The sequence below is a fragment of the Berghia stephanieae genome, chromosome 9 (assembly GCF_034508935.2).
Source record: "Berghia stephanieae isolate SIO BIC M18660-M18661 chromosome 9, UCSD_Bste_1.3, whole genome shotgun sequence".
In the NCBI taxonomy this organism is placed as follows: domain Eukaryota; kingdom Metazoa; phylum Mollusca; class Gastropoda; order Nudibranchia; family Aeolidiidae; genus Berghia; species Berghia stephanieae.
In genome coordinates, this window is record NC_088368.1 from 41,230,316 (window position 1) to 41,254,169 (window position 23,854).

At 36.4% G+C, this 23,854-nt stretch overlaps 2 protein-coding genes across 2 annotated transcripts in view; one reads left to right on the forward strand and one right to left on the reverse strand.

The window, feature by feature from the left end:
• The window catches only part of LOC144979237 (uncharacterized), a gene marked incomplete at its 3' end in the record, with an annotated part of 269,055 nt that overhangs the window by 228,268 nt on the left and 16,933 nt on the right, over positions 1-23,854 (forward strand). The window lies entirely within an intron of this gene.
• On the reverse strand, positions 17,682-23,052 carry LOC144980254 (uncharacterized). Its single transcript, XM_078927877.1, has one exon. The coding sequence runs from the start codon at positions 21,255-21,257 to the stop codon at positions 19,800-19,802; it is 1,458 nt and encodes a 485-aa protein (XP_078784003.1). The 5' UTR covers positions 21,258-23,052; the 3' UTR covers positions 17,682-19,799.

The window sequence follows — 23,854 nt, forward strand, 5'->3', positions numbered from 1 at the left end:
TGTCCTGGCCCTGGTCGGATACCTTGGCTGGGAGGGAAACAGTCAAATGTATAGTTAGAGTATTGTGAGATGATATTTTTTGTATTGTAAATCATCTCTCTGTTATTCACCGGAATACTATTTTTTCTAACTGAGGCTTTCAAATGTTGTTAGATTGTAGACTATTTTTGTTTAAAGGGAGGCTATCAAATGTTGTTAAATGTTGGAATATTTTTTTTCTAAAGGGAGGCTAGCAACTGTTGTTAGATGTTGGAATTTTATTTATTTTTTTTTAAGGGAGGCTATCAAACGTTTATGGATTTTAGAGAATGTAAACTGTCAAATATAGCTATATTTCTGAATTGAATTTTAAAAATAACATGTTTACATATCTATATTGTGCTCACCATTGTTTTATACAATGCTCTTGGCGACTTTTGATATTCATATCTCTGGGTGGGGTTCCTGACCTACCACAGTGGGCAGGGAGGTACTTACGGTCTCTTCTATCCCCTTATATCTATTTTTCAACATGCTTTCTGTCTTTGTCTTGGAATGAGATTACTTGGTTTTGTCCTGGCTTTGGTCGGAGTCCTGGCTTGGGGGGAAACAGTCAAATGCATAGTTATTGTTTGGGAGATGATATTTTTTTCCTTGTAAATCATCACTCTGTTATGTATTATTATATGTGTTATTTTGAATGGATAATGTAAGCATTTGAGTGTATTCCTCTTTTTTGGATTTTGTGCTTGTGTCTGGATGAGACTTGTAGGTGATCTCAAACTAAGTACATTGGTGGTATGCTCTTGGAATCTACATCTGATCCCTATTTGTTCCCAGTTCCCCTTTGTCTTACTTTCTCGTGGATGCTTTAATTGTAATTCTAGAACTTTTTACTATCCCATTTTCTTCCTTTTTACTGGCGCTGATATAACCTAAATGTGTTGCAAGTGCTGTAAAACCCTTAAATGCAAACCAAACATACTCTTTATTGTTGATATGAAATGATTTTATTCCATCAGTTGTCTAGTCTATGATCCAACATTCCATTAAGACGTTGTGCCTATCTTTACTATGATTAGAATTGTGATTAATACAATGTGTATTATATCATGAGTCTTTGAGCACAGGATCTCAACCAAAGCTATAAATGTTGTTTACACATGGGGGGGTACCAGCAGTCCTCTTTACACAGGAGTCTGATTGGTGTTTTATGAGGTCCCGATAGCTCCGTTGGTAGAGCACTCGCTTCACACGCAAAGGGATCAAGATCGATTCTGGGTGCAATCGAGCTTTATTTTCTGACCCCCTCTTGTCCACCTAGCAGTGATTGTTAGATCTGGTGGAAAGAACTTTGCGATAGACTATAGTATTGAGCTATCCAAAGGATAGCAAGCAATTGCTATTGTCCATTTCATGCTGTAGAAACCGGGATAAACTTCGGCTCCACGGGCCCAATGGCTCTGAAGAAGTAATTTTTTTTTTTACTGTACTACTATAGGGAATGAGATTAGCGGAAGAGTAGCGTCCCTTGATTGGACGTCACCCATGGTCTGTGACGTCACCGGCAGAAAAGTTATTAGAGAGAGGACGTCATAACTTTTCCGCCGGTGACGTCACAGACTATGGGTGACGTCCAATCAAGGGACGCTACTCTTCCGCTAATCTCATTCCCCATTGTCTGCCTTATTCTTGGATACTTTAAATGTAATTCTAGAACTGTTTATTATCCCATTTTCTTCCTTTTCACTGGCGCTGATGTGACCTTAATGTGTTGCAAGCGCCATAAAATCCTTAAAAACAAAACAAAACAAACTTCGGCTCCACGGGCCTGGCTCTGAAGTACTACTTTTTTACTGTACTACTTATTGTTGTTATAATACCATTATGTTGGATGATAGGAAGTCATTTTATTCCAGTAGTTTTCTTGTTTATGATTCAACATTCCATTTCGCTATTATTGTGCCTATTATTATTATTATTATTATTATTATTATTATTATTATTATTATTATTATTATTATTATTATTATTATTATTATTATTATTATTATTATTATTTTATTATTGTAATCCTGAGAGTAATTCTGTCGGTTTACCTTCAAGTTGTCATTTTATACTTTTGTTAAATTGGATTTGAATTTTGAATGTTTTATTTTTTGATATATCATATATAAATCTATTGTTATTTGAAGATATGTCTTTTCAGATTATCTTTTATGGTTTACTGGGTGGGGATCCTGACCTCCCATAGCGGGCAGGGAGGTACATACTGTGTTTTCTATCCCCTTATATCTGTTTTCCAACATGCTTTCTGTCTTTGTCTTGGAATGAGATTACTTGGTTTTGTCCTGGCTCTGGCCGGAGTCCTAGCTGGGAGGGAAACAGTCAAATGCATAGTTATTGTTTTGGGAGATGATATTTTTTTCCTTGTAAATCATCTTTCTGTTATGTATTATTATTTTTATTTTGAATGTATAATGTAAGCATTTGAGTGTATTCCTCTTTGTTGGATTTTGTGCTTGTGTCTGGATGAGACTTGTAGGTGATTTCAAACTAAGTACATTGGTGGAATGCTCTTGGAATCTACATCTGATCCCTATTTGTTCCCAGTTCCCCTATGTCTTACTTTTTCTTGGGTGCTTTAATTGTAATTCTAGAACTTTTTACTATCCCATTTTCTTCCTTTTTACTGGCGCTAATATGACCTTAATATGTTGCAAGCGCCGTAAAACCCTTAAAAACAAACAATTTTATGGTTTAGACCTGATTTATATGTTATATATATATATAATTTTCCGTGTTTATATTTTTTATTTATTTATTTGTTTATTATTTTTACGGATTATTGTGTTTTTTCAAAAAACTTGTTTGTCTCTAGCATAATCACCTCAGTTGGTTGTATATGTGCAATCTAAATTATTATTATAATTATTATTATTATTATTATTATTATCATCATCATCATCATCATCATCATCATCATCATCATCATCATCATCATCATCATCATCATCATCATCATCATCATCATCATCATCATCATCCTGGGTGGGGTTCCTGTCCTGACCTCCCATAGTGGGCAGGGGGGTACATACTGTGTCTTCTATCCCCTTATATCTGTTTTCCAACATGCTTTCTCTCTTTGTCTCGGAATGAGATAACTTAGTTTTTTTTCTGGCCCTGGCTTGAGTCCTAGCTGGGAGGGAAACAGTCAAATGCATAGTTATTCTTTTGGGAGATGATATGTTTTTCCTTGTAAATCATCTCTCTGTTATGTATTATTATATTTGTTATTTTGAATGTAGAATGTAAGCATTTGAGTGTATTCCTCTTTGTTGGATTTTGTGCTTGTGTCCGGATGAGACTTATAGGTGATCTCAAACTAAGTACATTGGTGGTATGCTCTTGGAATCTACATCTGATCCCTATTTGTTCCCAGTTCCCCTATGTCTTACTTTTTCTTGGGTGCTTTAATTGTAATTCTAGAACTTTTTACTATCCCATTTTCTTCCTTTTTACTGGCGCTTATATAACCTAAATGTGTTGCAAGCGCCGTAAAACTCTTAAAAACAAACAAACAAAATCATCATCATCATCATCATCAGCATCATCATCAGCATCATCATCATCATTGTTATTATTATTATTATTATTATTATTATTATTATTATTATTATTATTATTATTATTATTATTACTATTATTATCAATATTATTATTATTATTATTATTATTATTATTATTATTATTATTATTATTATTATTATTATTATTATTATTATTATTATTATTATTATTATCATTTTTATTATTATAATTATTTATTGTTGTTATTGTTTTATTATTATTATATTATTATTATTATTATTATTATTATTATTATTATTTTTATTATTATTATTATTAATATTATTATTATTATTATTATTATTAATATTATTATTATTATTATTATTATTATTATTATTATTATTATTATTATTATTATTATTATTATTATTATTATTATTATTATTATCATTTTTTATTATTATAATTTTTATTGTTGTTATTGTTTTTATTATTATTAATATTATTATTATTATATTTATTATTATTATTATTATTATTAATATTATTATTATTATTAATATTATTATTATTATTATTATTATTATTATTATTATTATTATTATTATTATTATTATTATTATTATTATTATTATCATTATTACTATCATTAATATTATGTTTTAATACACACTTTAAATACTCCACACCACGGCCAAACACATGGTGCGGGTGGTTGGATGGGAGCATCACCCTTGAATCATATACCTATGATGTTCGCATGGGTGTACGATTCGATAGTGATGTCGTTTCTTCTTCTCTTTACTAGCCTATCCTGCTTCTTTGGTTTGTGATTGTATTTTTGACAGGGATATTTTTTTTTCCTGTAAATCTTCTGCCTGTTTGTTCTTGGTTATTTATAATTTAGCTTATGATATCTTTAGGTTATGATTTTGATTGACATTTGTACTATTTTTGTTAGATTGCTTGTTTTTTTGTTTCAGCGGTCTCTCATATAACCTCAATTGTGTTGGAAGAGACCTAAAGCAACAAACAAACAAACAAACAAACAAACAAACAAACAAACAAACAAACAAACAAACAAACAAACAAACAAACAAACACACAATCAAACACATGGTATTTATAGCCATTCGTATTGATGATATCTCAGGCAACACACTATGTCTATTGATGGACTATGGTGTCGTTTTCTGACCTTGTGACTGATTTGGTGGACTCAATTTTACAAGAGACAAAAAACATCATTGTACGCTTTCTTGATTCAAAGCAATATTTATACTGGACCTCTGGGCGGGGTCATCTGACCTCCCGTGGTGGGCAGGAGGTCACTTGCTATTTCTTCTATCCCCTTATTCTGGGTGGGGATTCCTACCTCCCATAGTGTAGCAATGACTATCCCGCACAAATCTTTGGGCCTCTTTTTCGCTTACGAAGTGCCCAAATTCGCGTCAAAATATGGGACGAAGCCGTTTCGTATATGCTATTTTAAAAAATTAATTACGACGCTGTTTATTGATGAATATGACTGAAAGTTGGCACACATTTAGAAAAAAGGTCATTTTAGATTATGTCAAGCGACAAAACTCGTGCAATTAGCAGAAAACCGTTAAAAATAGATCTTTACTCTTTGGAGTAAAATATTTCTAAAACTACCGGGCGTGGAGGTTTTGTCGCTGACAAGGTAATACATGAACATTTCTTCTTTTTGGTTGTAAAATTTCATATGAATATGAAGATTACTTTTCCCGTATTTTACAAAACACCATCCTAATTTGCTCTTCAAGTTTCAATCTTTTAATCCATTTATTACGCAAGATACAACCAAAGGTCGAAAAAAAATGCCGAAAAAGCGTCCCATATTTTCGCTTTTTTTTCCTCTCTGCGGGTCATCCAAATAAATGACACCATTGAAACTGCATAACTTGTTTATTTATGAATGGATTTTCAAAATTCAAAATCATTTTTACTCAGTGGAGATAAGGCTTTGATTTTAGACAAAAATTTTCCTCAAAAAGAGAAAAAAACATTTTTCATAGTCATTGCTACATAGTGGGCAGGGAGGTACTTGCTGTATCTTCTATCCCCCTAGGTTTGTTTTCCAACATGCTTTCTGTCTTTGTCTTGGAGTGAGATTGCTTGGTTTTGTCCTGACCTTTTCCTTACCTCCAAAGTGGGCAGGGAGGTACTTACCGTGTCTTCTATCCCCTTATAACTGGGTGGGGTTCCTACCTCCCATAGTGGGCAGGGAGGTACTTGCTGTGTCTTCTATCCCCTCTTATCTGTTTTCCAATAGCCTTCTGTCTTTGTCTTGGAATGAGATTGCTTGGTTTTGTCCTGTCCTTGGTCGGAGTCCTTGGCTAAGAGGGAAACAGTCGAATGTATAGTTATTGCCTTGGGAGATGATATTTTTTTCCTTGTAAATCATCTCTCTGTTATGTACTGTATTATGTTTTATTTACATGTTATATTTGATTTGTTAACATTTGAGTGTATTCCTCTTAGTGGGGACCTGTACTTGTGTCTGGATGAGATTTTTAGGTGATCTCAAACTAAGTACTTTGACGGTGTGCTCATGGAATCTACACCTGTTCCCTATTTGAACCAATTCCCCTTTGTCTTACCTTTTCTTTTGTGCTTTAATTGTAATTCTAGAACTTTTTACTATCCCATTTTCTTCCTTTTTACTGGCGCTGATATGACCTTAATGTGTTGCAAGCGCCGTAAAACCCTTAAAAACAAAACAATATCCCCTTATAACTGTTTTCCAACATGCTTTCTGTCTTTGTCTTGGTATGGGATTGCTTGGTTTTGTCCCAACCCTGGGCGGAGTCTTTGGCTGGGAGGGAAACAGTCAAATGCATAACCTAGTTATATTATTGTTTTGGGAGATGGTATTTTTTTCCATGTAAATCATCTCTCTGTTATGTATTATTGTTATTTTTAGTGTATAATGTAAGCATTTGAGTGTATTCCTCTCTGTTGGATTTTGTGCTTGTGTCCGGGTGAGACTTATAGGTGATCTCAAACTAAGTACATTGGTGGTATGCTCTTGGAATCTACATCTGATCCCTATTTGTTCCCAGTTCCCCTATGTCTTACTTTTTCTTGGGTGCTTTAATTGTAATTCTAGAACTTTTTACTATTCCATTTTCTTCCTTTTTACTGGCGCTGATATGACCTTAATATGTTGCAAGCGCCGTAAAACCCTTAAAAACAAACAAAACATTGTCCTGACCTTGGTCGGAGTCCTTGGCTGAGAGGGAAACAGTCGAATGTATAACCAATGTTTTGGGAGATGATATTTTTTTCCTTGTAAATCATCTCTCTGTTATGTATACTGTATGTTTTATTTACATATTATATATGATTTGTTAACATTTTAGTGTATTCCTCTTAGTTGTGACATGCGTTTGTGTCTGGATGAGACATTTAGGTGATCTCAAACTAAGTACTCTGATGGTGTGGTCTAGGAATGTACATCTGTTTCCTATTTGAACCAATTCCCCTTTGTCTCACCTTTTCTTGGGTACTTTAATTATAATTCTATAACTTTTTACTATCCCATTTCTTCCTTTTTACTGGGTGGGGTTCCTGGCCTCCCATAGTGGGCAGGGAGGCACTTACTGCGTCTTCTATCCCCTTATATCTGTCTTCCAACTCACTGTCTTTGTCTTGGAATGAGATTACTTGGTTTTGTCCTGGCCCTGGCCAGATACTCTAGCTGAGAGGGAAACAGTCAAATGTATAGTTTTGGGAGATGATATTTTTTTCCTTGTAAATCATCTCTCTGTTATGCATTGTATTATGTTTTCTTTATGTTATATTTGTAAATCATTTGAGTGTATTCCTCGTAGTGGGGATCTATGCTTGTGTCTGGATGAAACTTTTAGTAATCTCAAACTAAGTACTTTGATAGTGTACTCTGGGAATCTACACCTGTATCTTATTTGAACGAATTCCCCTTTGTCTTACCTTTTCTTGGGTGCTTTAATTGTAATTCTAGAACTTTTTACTAACCCATTTTCTTCCTTTTTACTGGTGCTGATATGACCTTAATGTGTTGCAAGTGCCGTAAACCCCTTAAAAACAAAAACATAGGGAGGTACATACTGTGTCTTCTATCGCCTTATATCTGTTTTCCAACATGCGTTGGAAGCGCCGTAAAACCCTTAAAAACAAAAACAAAACAAGCATACTCGATATTGTCCTTTCCCTTGTCGGGGTCTATGGCCAAGAGGGAAGCAGTCAGTCACGTGTATAAGTTTTGGGGGATGACTTTTTTGTTCCTTGTAAATCATCTCTCTATTTGTTGTTTTGAATGTCTAATGTAAACATTCGAGTGTGATCCTCTTAGTGGTGGGATCCCGTGTTTGTGTCAGGATGAGACTTTTATGTGATCTAAAACTAAAACTAATCTAAAAATTCGCGGGAGGCGAAGTGGCAGACTGGCTAAGGCATTGCATTGTGACCCGGTATGTCCCGGGTTCGAACCCTGCTTTAGGCACTTTCTTTTTTTTTTCCTCAAGCAAGATTATTAACCCCCAATTTGCTCACTTGGACAACGTGGGTGATGTCTGTTGACATCAGAAATCCTGTTTGATGGTTCATGACCTCCCACAGTCTGGGTGGGGTTCCTGACCTCCCACAGCGGGCAGGGAGGTACGTACTGTGTCTTCTATCCCCTTATATCTGTTATCCAACATGCTTTCCGTCTTTGTGTCGGAATGAGATTACTTGGTTTTGTCCTGGCTCTGGCCGGAGTCCTGGCTGGGAGGGAAACAGTCAAATCCATAGTTATTGTTTTGGGAGATGATATTTTTTTCCTTGTAAATCATCTCTCTGTTATGTATTATTACTATATTTGTTATTTTTTAATGTATAATGTAAGCATTTGAGTGTGTTCCTCTTTGTTGGATTTTGTTCTTGTCTCCGGATGAGACATATAGGTGATCTCAAACTAAGTACTTTGGTGATATGCTCTTGGAATCTACATCTGATCCCTATTTGTTCCCAGTTCCCCTTTGTCTTACTTTCTCTTGGGTGCTTTTTAATTGTAATTCTAGAACTTTTATCTACTGGGTGGGGATCCTGACCTCCCATAGTGGGCAGGGGGGTACATACTGTGTCTTCTATCCCCTTATATCTGTTTTCCAACATGTTTTCTGTCTTTGTCTTGGAATGAGATTACTTGGTTTTGTCCTGGTCCTGACCAGATGGCCCTGGCTGAGAGGGAAACAGTCGAATGTATAGAGAGTTTTGGGAGATGATATTTTTTTCATTGTAAATCATCTCTCTGTTATGCACTGTATTAGGCTTTCTTTATATGATATATGATTTGTAAAACATTTGGGGGTGTTCCTCTTAGTGGGGACCTGTGCTTGTGTCTGGATGAGACTTTTAGGTGATCTCAAACTAAGTACTTTGATAGTGTGCTCTTGGAATCTACATCTGTTCCCTATTTGAACAAATTCCCCTGTGTCTTACCTTTTCTTGGATGCTTTATTGTAATTCTAGAACTTTTTACTATCCCATTTTCTTCCTTTTTACTGGCGCTGACATGACCTTAATGTGTTGCAAGCGCCGTAAAACCCTTAAAAAAAACAAAAAAAAAAAAAAACTTTTTACTTTCCCATTTTCTTTCTTTTTACTGGCGCTGAATAACCTAAATGTGTTGCAAGCGCCGTAAAACCCTTAAAAACAAAAAAACATAAAACATTTGAGTATGTTTCTCTTATCGGGGACCAGTGCTTGTGTCTGGATGAGACTTTCAATGATCTCAAACTAAATACTTTGATAGTGTGCTTTTGGAATCTACATCTGTTTCTTATTTGAACCAATTCCCCTTTGTCTTCCCTTTTCTTGGATGCTTTAATTGTAATTCTAGAACTTTTTACTATCCCATTTTCTTCCTTTTTACTGGCGCTGATATGACCTTAATGTGTTGCAAGCGCCGTAAAACCCTTAAAAACATAAAAACAAACACCAGTAATGGCACCTTTCATACACACTTGTTCAGTACTTTACATAAAGATATGACTGGGTGTGGTTCCTGACCTCTCATAGTGGGCAGGGAGGTAGCTGTTCTGTCTTCTATCCCCCTGTGTCTGTTTTCCAATTGATTTCTCTCTTTGTCTTGGAATGAGATTACTTAGTTTTGTCCTGGCCCTGGCCGGAGTCCTTGGCTTGGAGAGAAATAGTTGAATGTATAGTTATAGTTTTGGAATCTACATCTGTTCCTTATTTGAACCAATTCCCATTGGTCTTACTTTTTCGTGGGTCCTTCGACTGTAAATCTATAATATTTGGACTACCTATTCCATTTTCTTCATTTTACTGGCGCTGATATGACCTAAATGTGCCGCAAGCGCCGTAAAACCCTTAAAAACAACAACAAAACGACAACAAAAAATTGAGCTTTATATAGGGCAATATCCACTAAACGTGCTCAAAGCGCTTTACAAGGGGTCCCTGGTCAACAGCAACATTTGACATGTAGGACGGGACATGACGCCTGTTAGGCGATATTACAATTTTTCGGACAAAGACAACGCTGTTAACGGCCAGGTACTCATTTTACACCTGAGTATGGTGAGAGAATGTGAGCAAAGAGCCTTTTCCCAGGACTCAACTATGCGCCGAGCGCGAGGCTCAAACCCAGGACCTTCCGATCCGAAAGCGAGTGTCATACCACAAGACCACAGAGCCGCAAAAACAACAAAGATCTGAAAAAGTGCCGTACAATGGAGATAGAAAGATACCAGGAAAATAGAAGAAAAAAATTCCCAAAAGTCTTCAGAATGCCTCGACTGATGTTTTTAAAAATATTTTCTTGTTGCTTTTTGTCAGGACACTGTTTTTTTCATACACACTTTTTTCAGTGCCTGCTCCCAACGTGTCACACACATAAAAAAACAAAAATCAAATCGTCATGTAAGTTACAAATAATTCATTTATTCCCCTGTTTAAAATCGAATAAAACAATATAATCATCATCATTATTATAATCATCATCATAACAAAAATCATAACAATATATAAATAGTTTACAACTAATTTCCAAAAAAAAAATAAAAAAATCATCAAAGTTACTATACGCTTTCTGATGAATTTATATTCTTGTTCATAAAATAACAACTGTTACCATTCACAACACTCAACATGAACAATATTCATATTAAAATTATGTCAAAAATGTAAAACAAGAACAAAAATAAACATTTTCTTAAAAATATTAAAATAAAATAACGAAAAGAAACTATTTATACATATTATTATATAAAAAATGTCACTGGCTACTCGGTGTGCCTTACTATTGATTTTAACATAAGCGTTATAGCAATAACACTTTGATAATAACGAGGGTGGGGGGGGGGGGGGGGTGATACCGCAATAATAATAATAATGTTACAGTATTACTCTCGTTTTTTATTTAGACAATATATTATTTCCCTCTACTGTTTTCTACTATTTTGTTCTTTGTAGGTATGCGATTTTTGTTAATAAGTTATAATATAGTCATAATTTTTCATACAAAACAACTTTAGTCGCATCAGTAACTGCGTGCGCTTAAAAATGTCGCCTATTTGGGTTTGTTTTGGTTTTTAAGGGTTTTACGGCGCTTGCCACCCATTTAGGTCATATCAGCCCCAGTCAAAAGAAGAAAATGGAATAGATTTACAATCAAAGATTTCATGCGCACCGCAGAGGATCGTGATTCGTGGAGACAGCTGACCGGCAACGTGCTCAAGAGCACAAGCCACGATGGATGGGGGTGATGATGATGATGACAATCATCAAAGCACCCAAGAAATAAGTAAGACGAAGGGGAATTGGTTCAGATAGGGAACCGGTGTAGATTCCAAGAGCATGCATGCCATTAATGTACTTAGTCTGAGATCATCCGGACACACGCAAAGATCCAAAAAAGAGTAATGCACTCAAATGCTTATATTATACATTCAAAATAACAAATATAATTCATAACAGAGAGATGATTTACAAGGTAAAAATTAAAATATCCCAAACTAACTATACATTTGACCGTTTCCCTCCCACTCCCAGCCAGGACAAAACCAAGTAATCTAATTCCAAGACAAAGACGGAAAGCATGTTGGAAAACAGATACATGGGGATAGAAGACACAGTACTTGCCTCCCTCTCCACTATAGGAGGTCAAGAACCCCACCCAGGTAATGGACATAATTCTATGACGGTTTGAGGATACCCAAGATGAGCCCGTAACAATTAGGGTTTCCAGACTTATAAACAGTTACACATTAATTTTAATTGATTTATATCTTCCTCCACATCAATTAATTTATATTTTAAATCATTCTATCAAATTCATAAACAATACACGACGTGGTAGATACTGCATTTTTGCTTCTGACCTCCTCAGTTATATTATTGATAAGCATCGTAATCGTATAATAAGAGCAGATGATGGAATGGTACAAGCAAAAATGAAGGCACAAAAGTAGTAATTAAATATAGGGACAAAAGTGAAGAGATATCGTTTTGAGAGCCAAGGTGAGACAACTCAAGCCCGTGCTTAAATTTCCCATTTCTTTCGTGCAGATTGTCAACTTGAAAATTTTAAAATTCGTAATTTTTAAGTCGCTGTTTTTTGGGGTTTTTTTTGTTTTTTTTTTTTTTTGTTATTTTTTTTTTTTTTTTTTTTCCTTGGTTTTACGGCGCTTGCAAGACATTAAGGTCATATCAGCGCCAGTACAAGGAAGAAAATGAGATAGTAAAAAGTTCTAGAATTACAAATAAAGCATCCAAGAATAAGGTAGATAGGGATAGATGTAGATATGCACACCATCAAAATACTTGGTTTGAGATCACCTAAAAGTCTCATCCAGACACAAGCACAGTTCCCCACTAAGATGAAACACTCAAATGTTTACAAATGATATATAATATACAAAAAACATAAACAGTGCATAACAGTAACAGAGAGACGATTTACAAGGAAAAAAAATATCATCTCCCAAAACTCTTAACTATACATTTGACTGTCTCCCTCCCAGCTAGGGTATCCGACCAGGGCCTGGACAAAACCAAGTAATCTCATTCTAAGGCAAGACGGAAAGCAAGTTGGAAAACAGATATAGGGGGATAGAAGACACAGTATGTACCTCCCTGCCCACTATGGGAGGTCAGGAACCCCACCCAGGCAGTACAAAGAAAATTGGATAGTGAAAAGATTCTAGATGTAGAGTTAAAAGGACTCGAGGAAAAAGTAAGACAAAGGGGAATGGATCAAATAGGAAACAGATGTAGATTCAAAGAGCACACTATCACAGTCAACAGAGTGCTGAGTTTGAGATTTTTGATTTTAAGGGTTTTACGGCGCTTGCAACACATTTAGGTTATATCAGCGCCAGTAAAAAGGAAGAAAATGGGACAGTAAAGAGTTGTAAGACATAGGGGAACTGAGAACAAATAGGGATCAGATGTAGATTCCAAGAGCATACCACCAATGTACTCAGTTTGAGATCTCCTAAAAGTCTCATCCAGACACAAGCACAGGTCCCAACTACGAGGAATACACTCAAATGTTTACAAATCATATAATATGATATGTAAACTAAACATAATACAATGTATATCTCCCAAAACTATAACTATACATTCGACTGTTTCCCTCCCAGCCAAGGATCAGGACAAAACTAAGTAATCCGATTCCAAGACAATGACAGGAAACAATTGGGAAACGGGTATGGGGGGGATAGAAGACACATGTACCTCCCTGCCCACTATGGGAGGACAGGATCCCCACCCAGAGTTTGAGATTTCTTTCCCAGACACCAGGAAAGGTTCCCCACTAAGAGGAATATACTCAAATGCTTTCAATTATACACTCAATATGGCAATACATAACAGAGAGATAACAGACAAGGAAAACTATATCAGCTCCCAAAAAAATAACTATGCTTTTGACCGTTTCCCTCCCAGTCAAGCACTACGACCAGGACCAGGGCAAAACCCAATAATCTCATTCCAAGACAAAGAGCAATAAATTGGAAAATAGATACAGGGGGATAGAAGACCCGATAAGTACCGCCCTGCCCACTATGGGAGATACAGGGGGATAGAAGACACGATAAGTACCGCCCTGCCCACTATGGGAGATACAGGGGGATAGAAGACACGATAAGTACCGCCCTGCCCACTATGGGAAGCCAAGAAGTTCATAAATCGGAGCCGGGGTTTAGTGGTATGCCACTCGCTTTCGGATCGGAAGGTCCTGGGTTCGAGCCTCGCGCTCGGCGCATGGGTGAGTCCTTGGAAAAGGCTCTTTACTCACATTCTCTCACCGTACTCAGGTGTAAAATGAGTACCTGGCCGTTAACAGCGTTGTCTTTGTCCGAAAAGTTTTAAAATCGCGTAACAGGCGTCATGTCCCGTCCTACATTTAGTGGATATTGCGCTATATAAAGCTCAATTTAAAAAAAAAAAATTACGAATTCTTCGTAATAGTTGACATGCCTGCTAATTTAGTGTAAAGAAAACGATCATAGTCAATTGTCGCCCCTTGTAGCAGCTCTACCACCGGCACTAACCAATCACCCACCGAGACAAGATTTGGAATAATAATAAATCTTAACATAAATAATATTGCAATGATGATGACGATGGCCATGAAAATAACAAAGAATAGTGATAACAATAACAACAACCACCCTAATCGCGATTAAAATAATAATGACAACATTTTAACAACAACAATAATTCCTCTTACTGTAGGATTTAAAAATAACAAAACAAACAAGCACGCATTTTAAAATTTGGCCAGAAAACTCGTCCTTCAAATTAATATTATCGATTTAAATGAGCCTATATTGGCACACACAAAAAAAAAAGGACTTTGCAAGGTCTTCCTTACGTGAAGTCCCAGGTTTGAGATTTTGTTGTTGCCAAGATGAGGGTCATTATAATCGATCGGTGTTTGAAGGAAGACTATTTTGGCCAAAATTTTAAATACGTGTTTGTTTTTCTTTCAAAGTAAAACAATAGAAATAATATAATCATAACGAAGACGGTAACAATAATTGTACATACTGTCAATTGGATTCAGTAGTCTGATGTCATGCCGCCCGGCAACGGCGGCCATCTTGGTTCTAAACAAAGAAAATCATTACTTTTTATTCTTCATGCTGCCAAGAACTTTTCATTTGCCTTGTGATCAGAATGTGTAAAAGTCAAAACATGATCAAATTTATGGGGTTTTTTTTTTCCTCTCGATACGCTTTTATGTTCGCCCGAGAAATATTTCATACGGCGTCCGCCATTGTTCCGATAGTTTAGAGCCAGTGTTAAAGGAAGTGACGTTACGACTGTTGAAGAGTATTAGGGTTACATTGCCTCTGTGAATTTGGAGCATTTTGAATGATCGAAGCTTCGGTGCAGTTATTGTATACGTTAACCCGCTCCTTATCAGCCATTTTCAGAATTTCCCCCGTAAATTCAAACCCACCCAACACATTAATAGACTTTTATTACTCAAACAAAAAAGTAACAAGTGCTTTCTATACAGAATGTTGTTCAGCAAAATGATGTCTACAAAACAGTGTTGAGTATTTATAGCTGTAATCCAAAGGATTTCTATACATTTTGTGATGTACAAGAGAAATCAGAATGAGAAAATTGTCGTTTGCATCGTAACCAATGTGACGATTTTCATATATGGATGGTAAGGAAAGGACTTGAATTTTATCAAAGAAAATAATTGCCACAGAACTAAATAATCTCTTAACGGTCCAAAATTCAAGAGGCAAAGTTTCCCCTTTAGGCAAAGTTAACCCAGTTGACGGTACGTTCCAACGACAGTGGTTGTAATGACAACACCAAGATTTATTTAATGGCATCAAAATGTTATTTATATCCAATAAAATGGCAGTATAAAAGGGAATGCGTTTGTAACTGGTCCTGGCCCTCGGTCAGATTCTGTCCTACGCCGTAAAACATTGATGCTATGCGTGAATAGTACTCACAACATTATTATTATTATCATCAAGATAACATCAGTTTAAAAAATCGATTTAGTGAGATCTGGGCAGACGAGCGGTTAAAAAATTTGCTTTGGACGAAGCATGGAAGTCTGACTGACGTGTGCTGATATATATTTGTGTTAACATCAAGGAGCTGAACCAGTGTGCAAAAACATTCCCGCTATACCAAAATGGCTGGTAGACTTATTGTTGACAGCTACCGTTGTGTGAGACTTTTTGCCATGATAATATTATTATTATAAAGTATTAGAAACAAAATTAACTTTTTTCCTTAATTATTGTAACTAGCAGATATTCCCGCTCTACGAATGGAGACGGGTAGGGCTATGCTACCCGATTCGCGAAACGCATACACACACTCACACACAAACCAGCGTACAGCGCTCATGATATCATTACGCGTTATTATTTAGGGAGAGGGATAACACGAGATATTGAATGTTAAGTTTGTGTAAAGTTACTTTAAAATCAAGGAATGGACATAATATATTATCTTTTAAAATTTGTATAAATTTCGATATATAAAAAGACCAACACAAGGATGAGGCCATGTGCTTAATCTGCCGCACTCTAGAAAAGAAATACAAAAAAAAAAAAAAAAAAAAAAAACACAAAAACCACGTATTTAAAAATTTTGGCCAGAAATCCCGTCCTCCTCCAAATATCGATCCTCATCTTAGCAAAATCTCTCAAACCTGGGACTTCCCGGAAGTCTTCCTTTCTTTAAGTCCCAGGTTTGAGAGTTTTTGCCAAGATGAGTGAGGGTCATTTTAACTCTCTCCTTACCAGCCATTTTCAGGATTTTCCCCAAAACTTCACACCCAACTAACACAGAAATATAATTTTTATCCCACTGACACAATAGCAGTGAAGTTCTTGTCATACATAATTTCTATAGCAAGACATGCTCTACAACACACTGTTCATTTTCTTTAAATGGCTAGCTCTATTCGTCCTTAAGGTCGAATATCATCAACCGTCGTTGCCGTACGTAAGGACAAATAGTGTTGATTGCACTATTCGTCCTTCACACTAAAGCTGGGCAATATTCCATTTTTGTTTTTACTGAGCTGGATTCGAATCCACGTAATTACATGATATATTCGTATCGTCTTAAATGTTTGACAATAAATTTGAATTAGACAAATGTTGGTTGTATCGCAACGAATGCGACGATTTTCCTATAGTTGGTAAGGAGGGGGGGGGGGGGGTTAATCAATCGGTATTTATTGATAGAAGGATGAGTGTTCTGGCCAAAATTCTAAATAATATGTGTTTTGTTGTTTTTCCAGAGTGCGGCAGACAGCATAAAGTAGAGATAGACAACAATTAGTCACAACGGATTTTTATAAAAAATTTTGCTTTAAAAATTGACTTGTATAATATCTTACCCAATCTAATCTGATTACATTTCACTAATCGGATTAGATTTTTTTGTGTGAAATGTACATATGAACATGTTGACGCCCTGGTATAGTTCGTGTTTTTGTTTCTGTCGGATAAAACATTACACGACCTAAGTTTTATCTCGGAATTATATATATATATATATATATATATATATATATATATATATATATATATATATATATATATATATATAAATATAATTCATCATTATTGTAAAAAAACAAAAGGCAACTCCTCACAATCTTTACGTATTTTCACAATAGGATTCAATAGTCTGATGTCACGTCCGCCCAGCAACCAGCAGCTTGGTTCTAAACAACAAAGGAAATCGGTTACTTTTTTTTATTCTTCATGCTAGCAAGAACTATTTCACATGTCATGTAATCAGTCAAAACATGATCCGATTTATAATGATTTTCTCCTCTGGATACACTTTTATGCTCGTCGGAGGGGAAGTATAAGGGCGTTGATGGAGATAATGGCGTCCGCCATTATTCCGATAGTTTAGAACCAGTTACTATGCGTCATTACGAGGGAAGTGACGTCACGACTTTTGAACCCTATTGTAAAACTATCCGACATTCTCTGAAAGATTACTTCACATATTATTAATGGGTATCGTTAACTCTCTCTCTCTCTCTCTCTTCTCTCTCTCTCTCTCTCTCTCTCTCTCTCTCTCTCTCTCTCTCTCTCCTCTTTTCAGGATTGTTCTAATTCTAGAAATACCACACACAAAAATTGAGATCTTTACACTCAAAAACGACATATAGATACAAGATACACAATTTTGTGCATAAAACAAGCTTTTACATAACATCATTACGATCCTATGGTTATAACAAAGATTTTTCTTCTTCATTTTTTTTTTGTGTGTGATGTAGGGCAAGGTGGGGGAATTCCACACCCAACTTTTTCAGTTTATTGTCATAAAGTTTCTATTGATGAGGTGAACACACAAACAGAATACAAATATCCAACAGCCATTCACACTTTGATTCTGTACAAATAACACGTTTAAAAATAAACGCCAATTCATAAATTCCAATTTTTCTCTTTATTCGCTTATTCAACATTTTGGGTAATTCCACATTCATCATGACAAGCATACAAAAACGAGAATGAAACAATCAGGAACAATAATTAACGTCTGAAATGAACACAACAACAATCTTTGTAGATTATGACATGACACCAATAGGCCTAGGCGGGAGTCCCGATTGCTCAGTTGGTAGAGCACTCGATTCACAATCAAAGGGACGGAGATCGATCCCGGGTGCAGTCTCGCGATTTAAGTAAGGCGTAAGTATCTTCTCCTATTTTACTTTATCGTTTCTTGACATGGTCACGGATGTTCCTCAGTTTAGATTGTATAATCCGGCAGCACATTTGCAGCCCATCCCTCCAGATTTAATGAGATCGATCCTTTCACCATATCTGCATTGTCATACGACACCGTCTTTTCTTGTATTCAATCAACACGATTAGCCAATCTCTATAGAAAAAAGAGAAAAACATGAACAGAAATCGCTTCTAAATCCAGCTCTAAAGTATGGGCATTCATAAGTAACATCATCTGGGTTCACAATAAGGCTTATTATTTAAACAGGATTAATAGGCTACACACATCCAAGACTTTTGGATTAAGCGATTTTCTAAGAAAAACTATGTCGGGGTAATTCCACACCCGCTTTATAACTATTTACTTGAAATGATAGCGGGGTCTTTATTTGTAAAATAAAACCATTGACGTAGGATTTTGATTAAGCATTTTCACACAAAAAAGTCACTAGAAATTCGAAACCCGGAGGGTGTGAAATTTAGCTGGGGCCTCTCTTTGTAAAATAAAACCATTGACATAGGATGTTGATTAAATATTTTCACACAAAAAAGGCATTAGAAATTCGAAACCTGTAGAATGTGGAATTTCCCTGACATTTATAAATCTAAAATAGGCACAGCAACTTACTTAAGGCATCAAGAACAGGTTTGGGAGAAATGTTTACATATCCGATGAATGATTAAACATTTCTAGCTTGAGTTTCAAAGTTGAAGAAAAGTTAACAACATTTCGCCATATTTGAAAATAATGAATGTTGCACTTACCTTCAATGGGCTTGTAAAAACTTGAAAAATTGTCAGAATTTAACAGTAACAAAAGTTGGTGCTTTTTGTGTTCAACCAGGAAATAGAAATAAAAAGCATTTAAAACTTTGAACAGTCGATTGGGTCTTTTTGCATTCTTTCTGCGAAGAACTAGATATGTAATGGATGTGGGTGTGTAATTACCCCGGGTGTGTAATTCCCCCACCTTACCCTACTGACAAAGTACAAACAAACTTGAAAATGAAAAAAAAAGGTCATTGAATCGTAACACAGAACAGAAAGTCACGATTTCCCTGTGGTTGGTAAGAAAAGAGTTAATCAATAATTCTTCTATTGTTTATGCGAGGCCATATTATTTCTGGAAATGTTGTTCATGGCATCTCTGATGATACAGTACTCGCTGGATTCTAGCCCGCTGTCAGGGAGAAGCCAAACAAACAAAAAAGCGTGCTAGTAGAATTCGAGCGTTCCGAAAACCGATGCTCAAGGGAGATAACATAACGACGATGATATATATATATATATATATATATATATATATATATATATATATATATATATATATATATATAAAGATAAAGTTCGGTCACACAGCTCTACCGTGTCGTGTTACATAGCGTGCTGGAATTCGGCGAGTAATGTATGTCGTAGTCCTGTATGTTCACGTTCTTGCCAAGAAGGCATCGTTAATCAACATTTCTATTTCTATAGTTTTTATGTGAGGTCATATTTCTTGAAGTGCTGCTTCATGGCGTCCTGATATTCCTTGTTCACGTTTTGTCCGAGGGAGACAGATCTCTTCTTTTTGCTGCCTCGTCTCTTGAAGACGTTCTTGAAGCTCTTGAAGGGATTGGACTCCGAAGGAGGCGATGAGGCGACAGGAATAACATTGGGATACATGTTTACTTTACTACCATTACTACTACTACCACTACTTGATTCCTGAGAAATGTTTTCTACACTAGGTAAGGAATGGGGACGCTCTTTTAAAATCCCCGTCAGTTTTTGAGAGGAGGAATTGGAGGATCCGCTTCCGTCGTTTTCTGTAACGGTGGGGAGAGATTGCGGGACTGAACGAGATTTGGAAAGTTCGTTGAAACCGTAGGAATTTGTGGAGTGTCTGTTGTGGTTATTGTTGTTATGCATACTATGATTGTGGTGATGGAATCTAGAATCTCCGTTTGGTGTGGACGACGGGGAATAAATGTAGGAATCGGAGTTGTAAATGTTTTCCAGGGAAGTCGACTCCTCTCCGAAGCAACTGTCCGGGCTGTCGTGAACAGACTCGTCGACTTCTCGGAGATCGTCCGGGAAGTCAACGAGACTACCGTATCGAAGTCTTTTGTCATCGCTGTCGCTTCCGATTCGCCTTCTTATGTACAAATTCGGTCGATCCTCGTCCAATAAATTCTCCTCACTCCCGAAACAGCGTAGCTTTCCTTCCACGAGAGGCTCCAGAGGTTCGGATTGGTACAATTCCAAACTGCTCTTATGGCGACGGAGTTTGTCTTTCATGACACTGAACCTGACCTTTTGACCCGAGCTCGACCTTTTCTCTTTCGAATCTTTCTCCCCACCCTTTTCACCCTTATTCCCTCTCAGAACGACTTTATTCCCGTGGTCTTGGATGGAATAGTTTCCGTTTTGCATCACGATTTGCGGTTTCGTTGATCGGGAAATCCCGTTATCGGTTGAGCCATATCCGTGATTTTCTTTGAGAGCTTGGAGAAGGCGATAGTTTCTGGCGGTGAGATCTTCAATGGCGGCTCTCTGACGGCGCACGACGTCTTCCTTCTCGTTTAGAACATCGTTGACATCCTTCTGGTCCTTCTGCATTTGTCTTTCAAGAAACAAAAGGTGTGAGATTATGACGGACATATTGTTTTCTTGGTGGACCTTGAGGGTTTTCAACTCTTGGTCCTTTCTGCGCAGCTTGGTGCGCAACGAGGTGGTCAGGAGATTAGCTTGCACTTGCTGCGCATGCGTGTGCGCTTGTAGTCTGGTCATTGCTTCCTGTTGTTGTTGCAGCTGTTGCTGAAGTTGTTCAATTTCCTGTTTGTGTTTTTCCCGCTCTTCTTCCAGTTCTGACTGTTGCTGGAGCTGTTTTTGGTCTTGGTGTTCTTGTTCTTGTTCTTGTTGCTGCTGTTGTTGTCGCAGCGAATCGTAGTTCATGGCATCTGGTGACGCAAGGAGTGTGGTTATCGTTGATGATGTGGATGGTGAAGTGGTGATCGGTGTCGTCTCTGAAGGTTCTAGGGCGTCTGACACCTGAGGGAATAAATGAGTGAAACAAATTAGTTAACCTTGTACAGAAATTAGATTAATATTATCTCTCTCCTTACCGATGGTATTAGAGTATTTTCCTAAAATGACAGGACTTACCAAGCAGAAAAATTGATATTTTAGACTCAAACAAGCTCTCTACAAAATAAATATATGTTCTTGTCAATTAAACAAAAATCATTCTTCAAAGTTTGTGATGTAAAAAATATATCTGAATAAGAAAAAGTGTATATTGTGTCGTAACAAATGTGACGGTTTTACTGCAGGTGGTAAAGAGAGGGTTAAAATAAAATTCCATTACTCTAAAATGCATTTATTGTGCTGAAAAAAAGGAATACATACAGTACTTATATGTTTCTCATAGAGTATAATGTTCATAAGTACCCCACAATGCAGGAATAGGAATATAAAGATTAAATTGCTCTTATGAGTCTGGGGTACATTTGTACCCCACAGTGCAGGAATAGGAATAGGAATATTGTAAAGTAAGTATTGGTGATAGGTCTCTTATGAAATTCGGACCCACGATTTGGAATGATCTCCCTCAATCTGTGAGATTCTCGAGCTCAATAGACATTTTCAAAAAAGCCCTGAAAACATATCTTTTCAGGAAATATTTACTTAATTGAATTTTAAATGTTTTTTATGTGACATTTATATTGATGATGTGTTGATGCCCTTTTATGCTCTTAATTGTTTTGATACTTTGGTTGAATTGTATTTGAATTTTAAAAAATTTTAAAAAAGCCCTTTAAGGTTTCGACGAAAGGCGCTATATAAATATGCTTATTATTATTATTATTATTATTATTATATTATTATTATTATTATTATTATTATTATTATTATTATTATTATTATTATTATTATTATTATTGAGGTTTTTTTCTTTATATGAGAGTCTGGGGTACATGTGTACTCATCCCACAGTGCAGGAATCGGGGTTGTTAAACACAGTGCAGGAATAGGGTTAACCTTGTACTACTTGAACCAACAACGATACCGTCAGATGGGGTGACTTGGCGTTTGTTGATTTTGGAGCATTTTGAGTATTCTCAGGCTTGTTGCAGTTATTTCCCTTGTGGGAGACTTGCTTTTTTTTATCAAAAGAAATAACTGTTAGAAGAAATCTACATACAATTAAATTTGTCCACATATTTAGAGGCAAAGTCATCCCGTTGGACTGTGCGTTTGTGATTGTTTTGTTTGTTTATTATTGGTTGTTTTTTTTTGTTTGTTTGTTTGTTTGTTGCTTTAGGTCTCTTCCAACACAATTGAGGTTATATGAGAGACCGCTGAAACAAAAAAAACAAGCAATCTAACAAAAATAGTACAAATGTAAATCAAAATCATAACCTAAAGATATCATAAGCTAAATTATAAATAACCAAGAACAAACAGGCAGAAGATTTACAGAAAAAAAAATATCCCCTGTCAAAAATACAATCACAAACCAAAGAAGCAGGATAGGCTAGTAAAGAGAAGAAGAAACGACATCACTATCGGATCGTACACCCATGCGAACATCATAGGTATATGATTCAAGGGTGATGCTCCCATCCAACGACATCACTATCGGATCGTACACCCATGCGAACATCATAGGTATATGATTCAAGGGTGATGCTCCCATCCAACCACCCGCTGATGCTCCCATCCAACCACCCGCTGATGCTCCCATCCAACCACCCGCATTATTGGTTGTCGTGTTTACAACGATGGACTCCTTTTTAAAATATATGGATGGGATTGTGATAGGATTTCTGGATAAAGAACTGATCAAGTGTGTATGAAAGGTGCCAGACAAAGCAAGAAAGAAAAATACAGGAATCTACCCAATCACTGCTGGGTGGACAGGGAGGGGGGGGGGGGTCAGAAGAAAAAAATCTCGACTGCACCTGGGACCGATCTTCGTTCCTTTGGGTGTGAAGCGAGTGCTCTATCAACTGAGATATTGGGACCCCCTCGGGTCACAGTGCTTTAAAAAATTATTTTTTTTTTAAATGTACAACTTGATCTTTTGAAAGTCGGTTTAACTGGCTTCTACTGCAAGTTATGTTCGCGGAGAAGGCAAAATAATTGAAATGTATTGGCGGCCGTGCGGAATGTGGGGTAAAGCAAGTTTGACAACCCAGCCCCAAACAGGAAGATCAAGGAAATGGGTCATCTGCCCTTGTCACGCTGATTGATAGGCAGGTGGTTGCCCTTGGTTTGGGTTAATATAATATAAATACAAGTAGATACTAATACTACTGCCAAAATCTAAATGAACACAATTTTTAAAACAAAAATTTTGGCCAGAAAACTCATCCTCCAAATATCGACCGATTACAATGACCTTCAACTTGTAGAAAATTCTCAAACCTGGGGACTAGTCTAGAGTTCTCTGGAAATCTCAGGTTTGGGAGTTTTTGACAAGATGAGGGTTATTATTATAATCAATCGATATTTGAAGGACAATTTTTCTGGCCAAAATTTTTAAAAAC

What these genes read in the sequence shown, in the direction of transcription:
- LOC144980254 (XM_078927877.1), bottom strand. Translation starts at nt 21,257, where the DNA reads ATGAACTACGATTCGCTGCGACAACAACAGCAGCAACAAGAACAAGAA.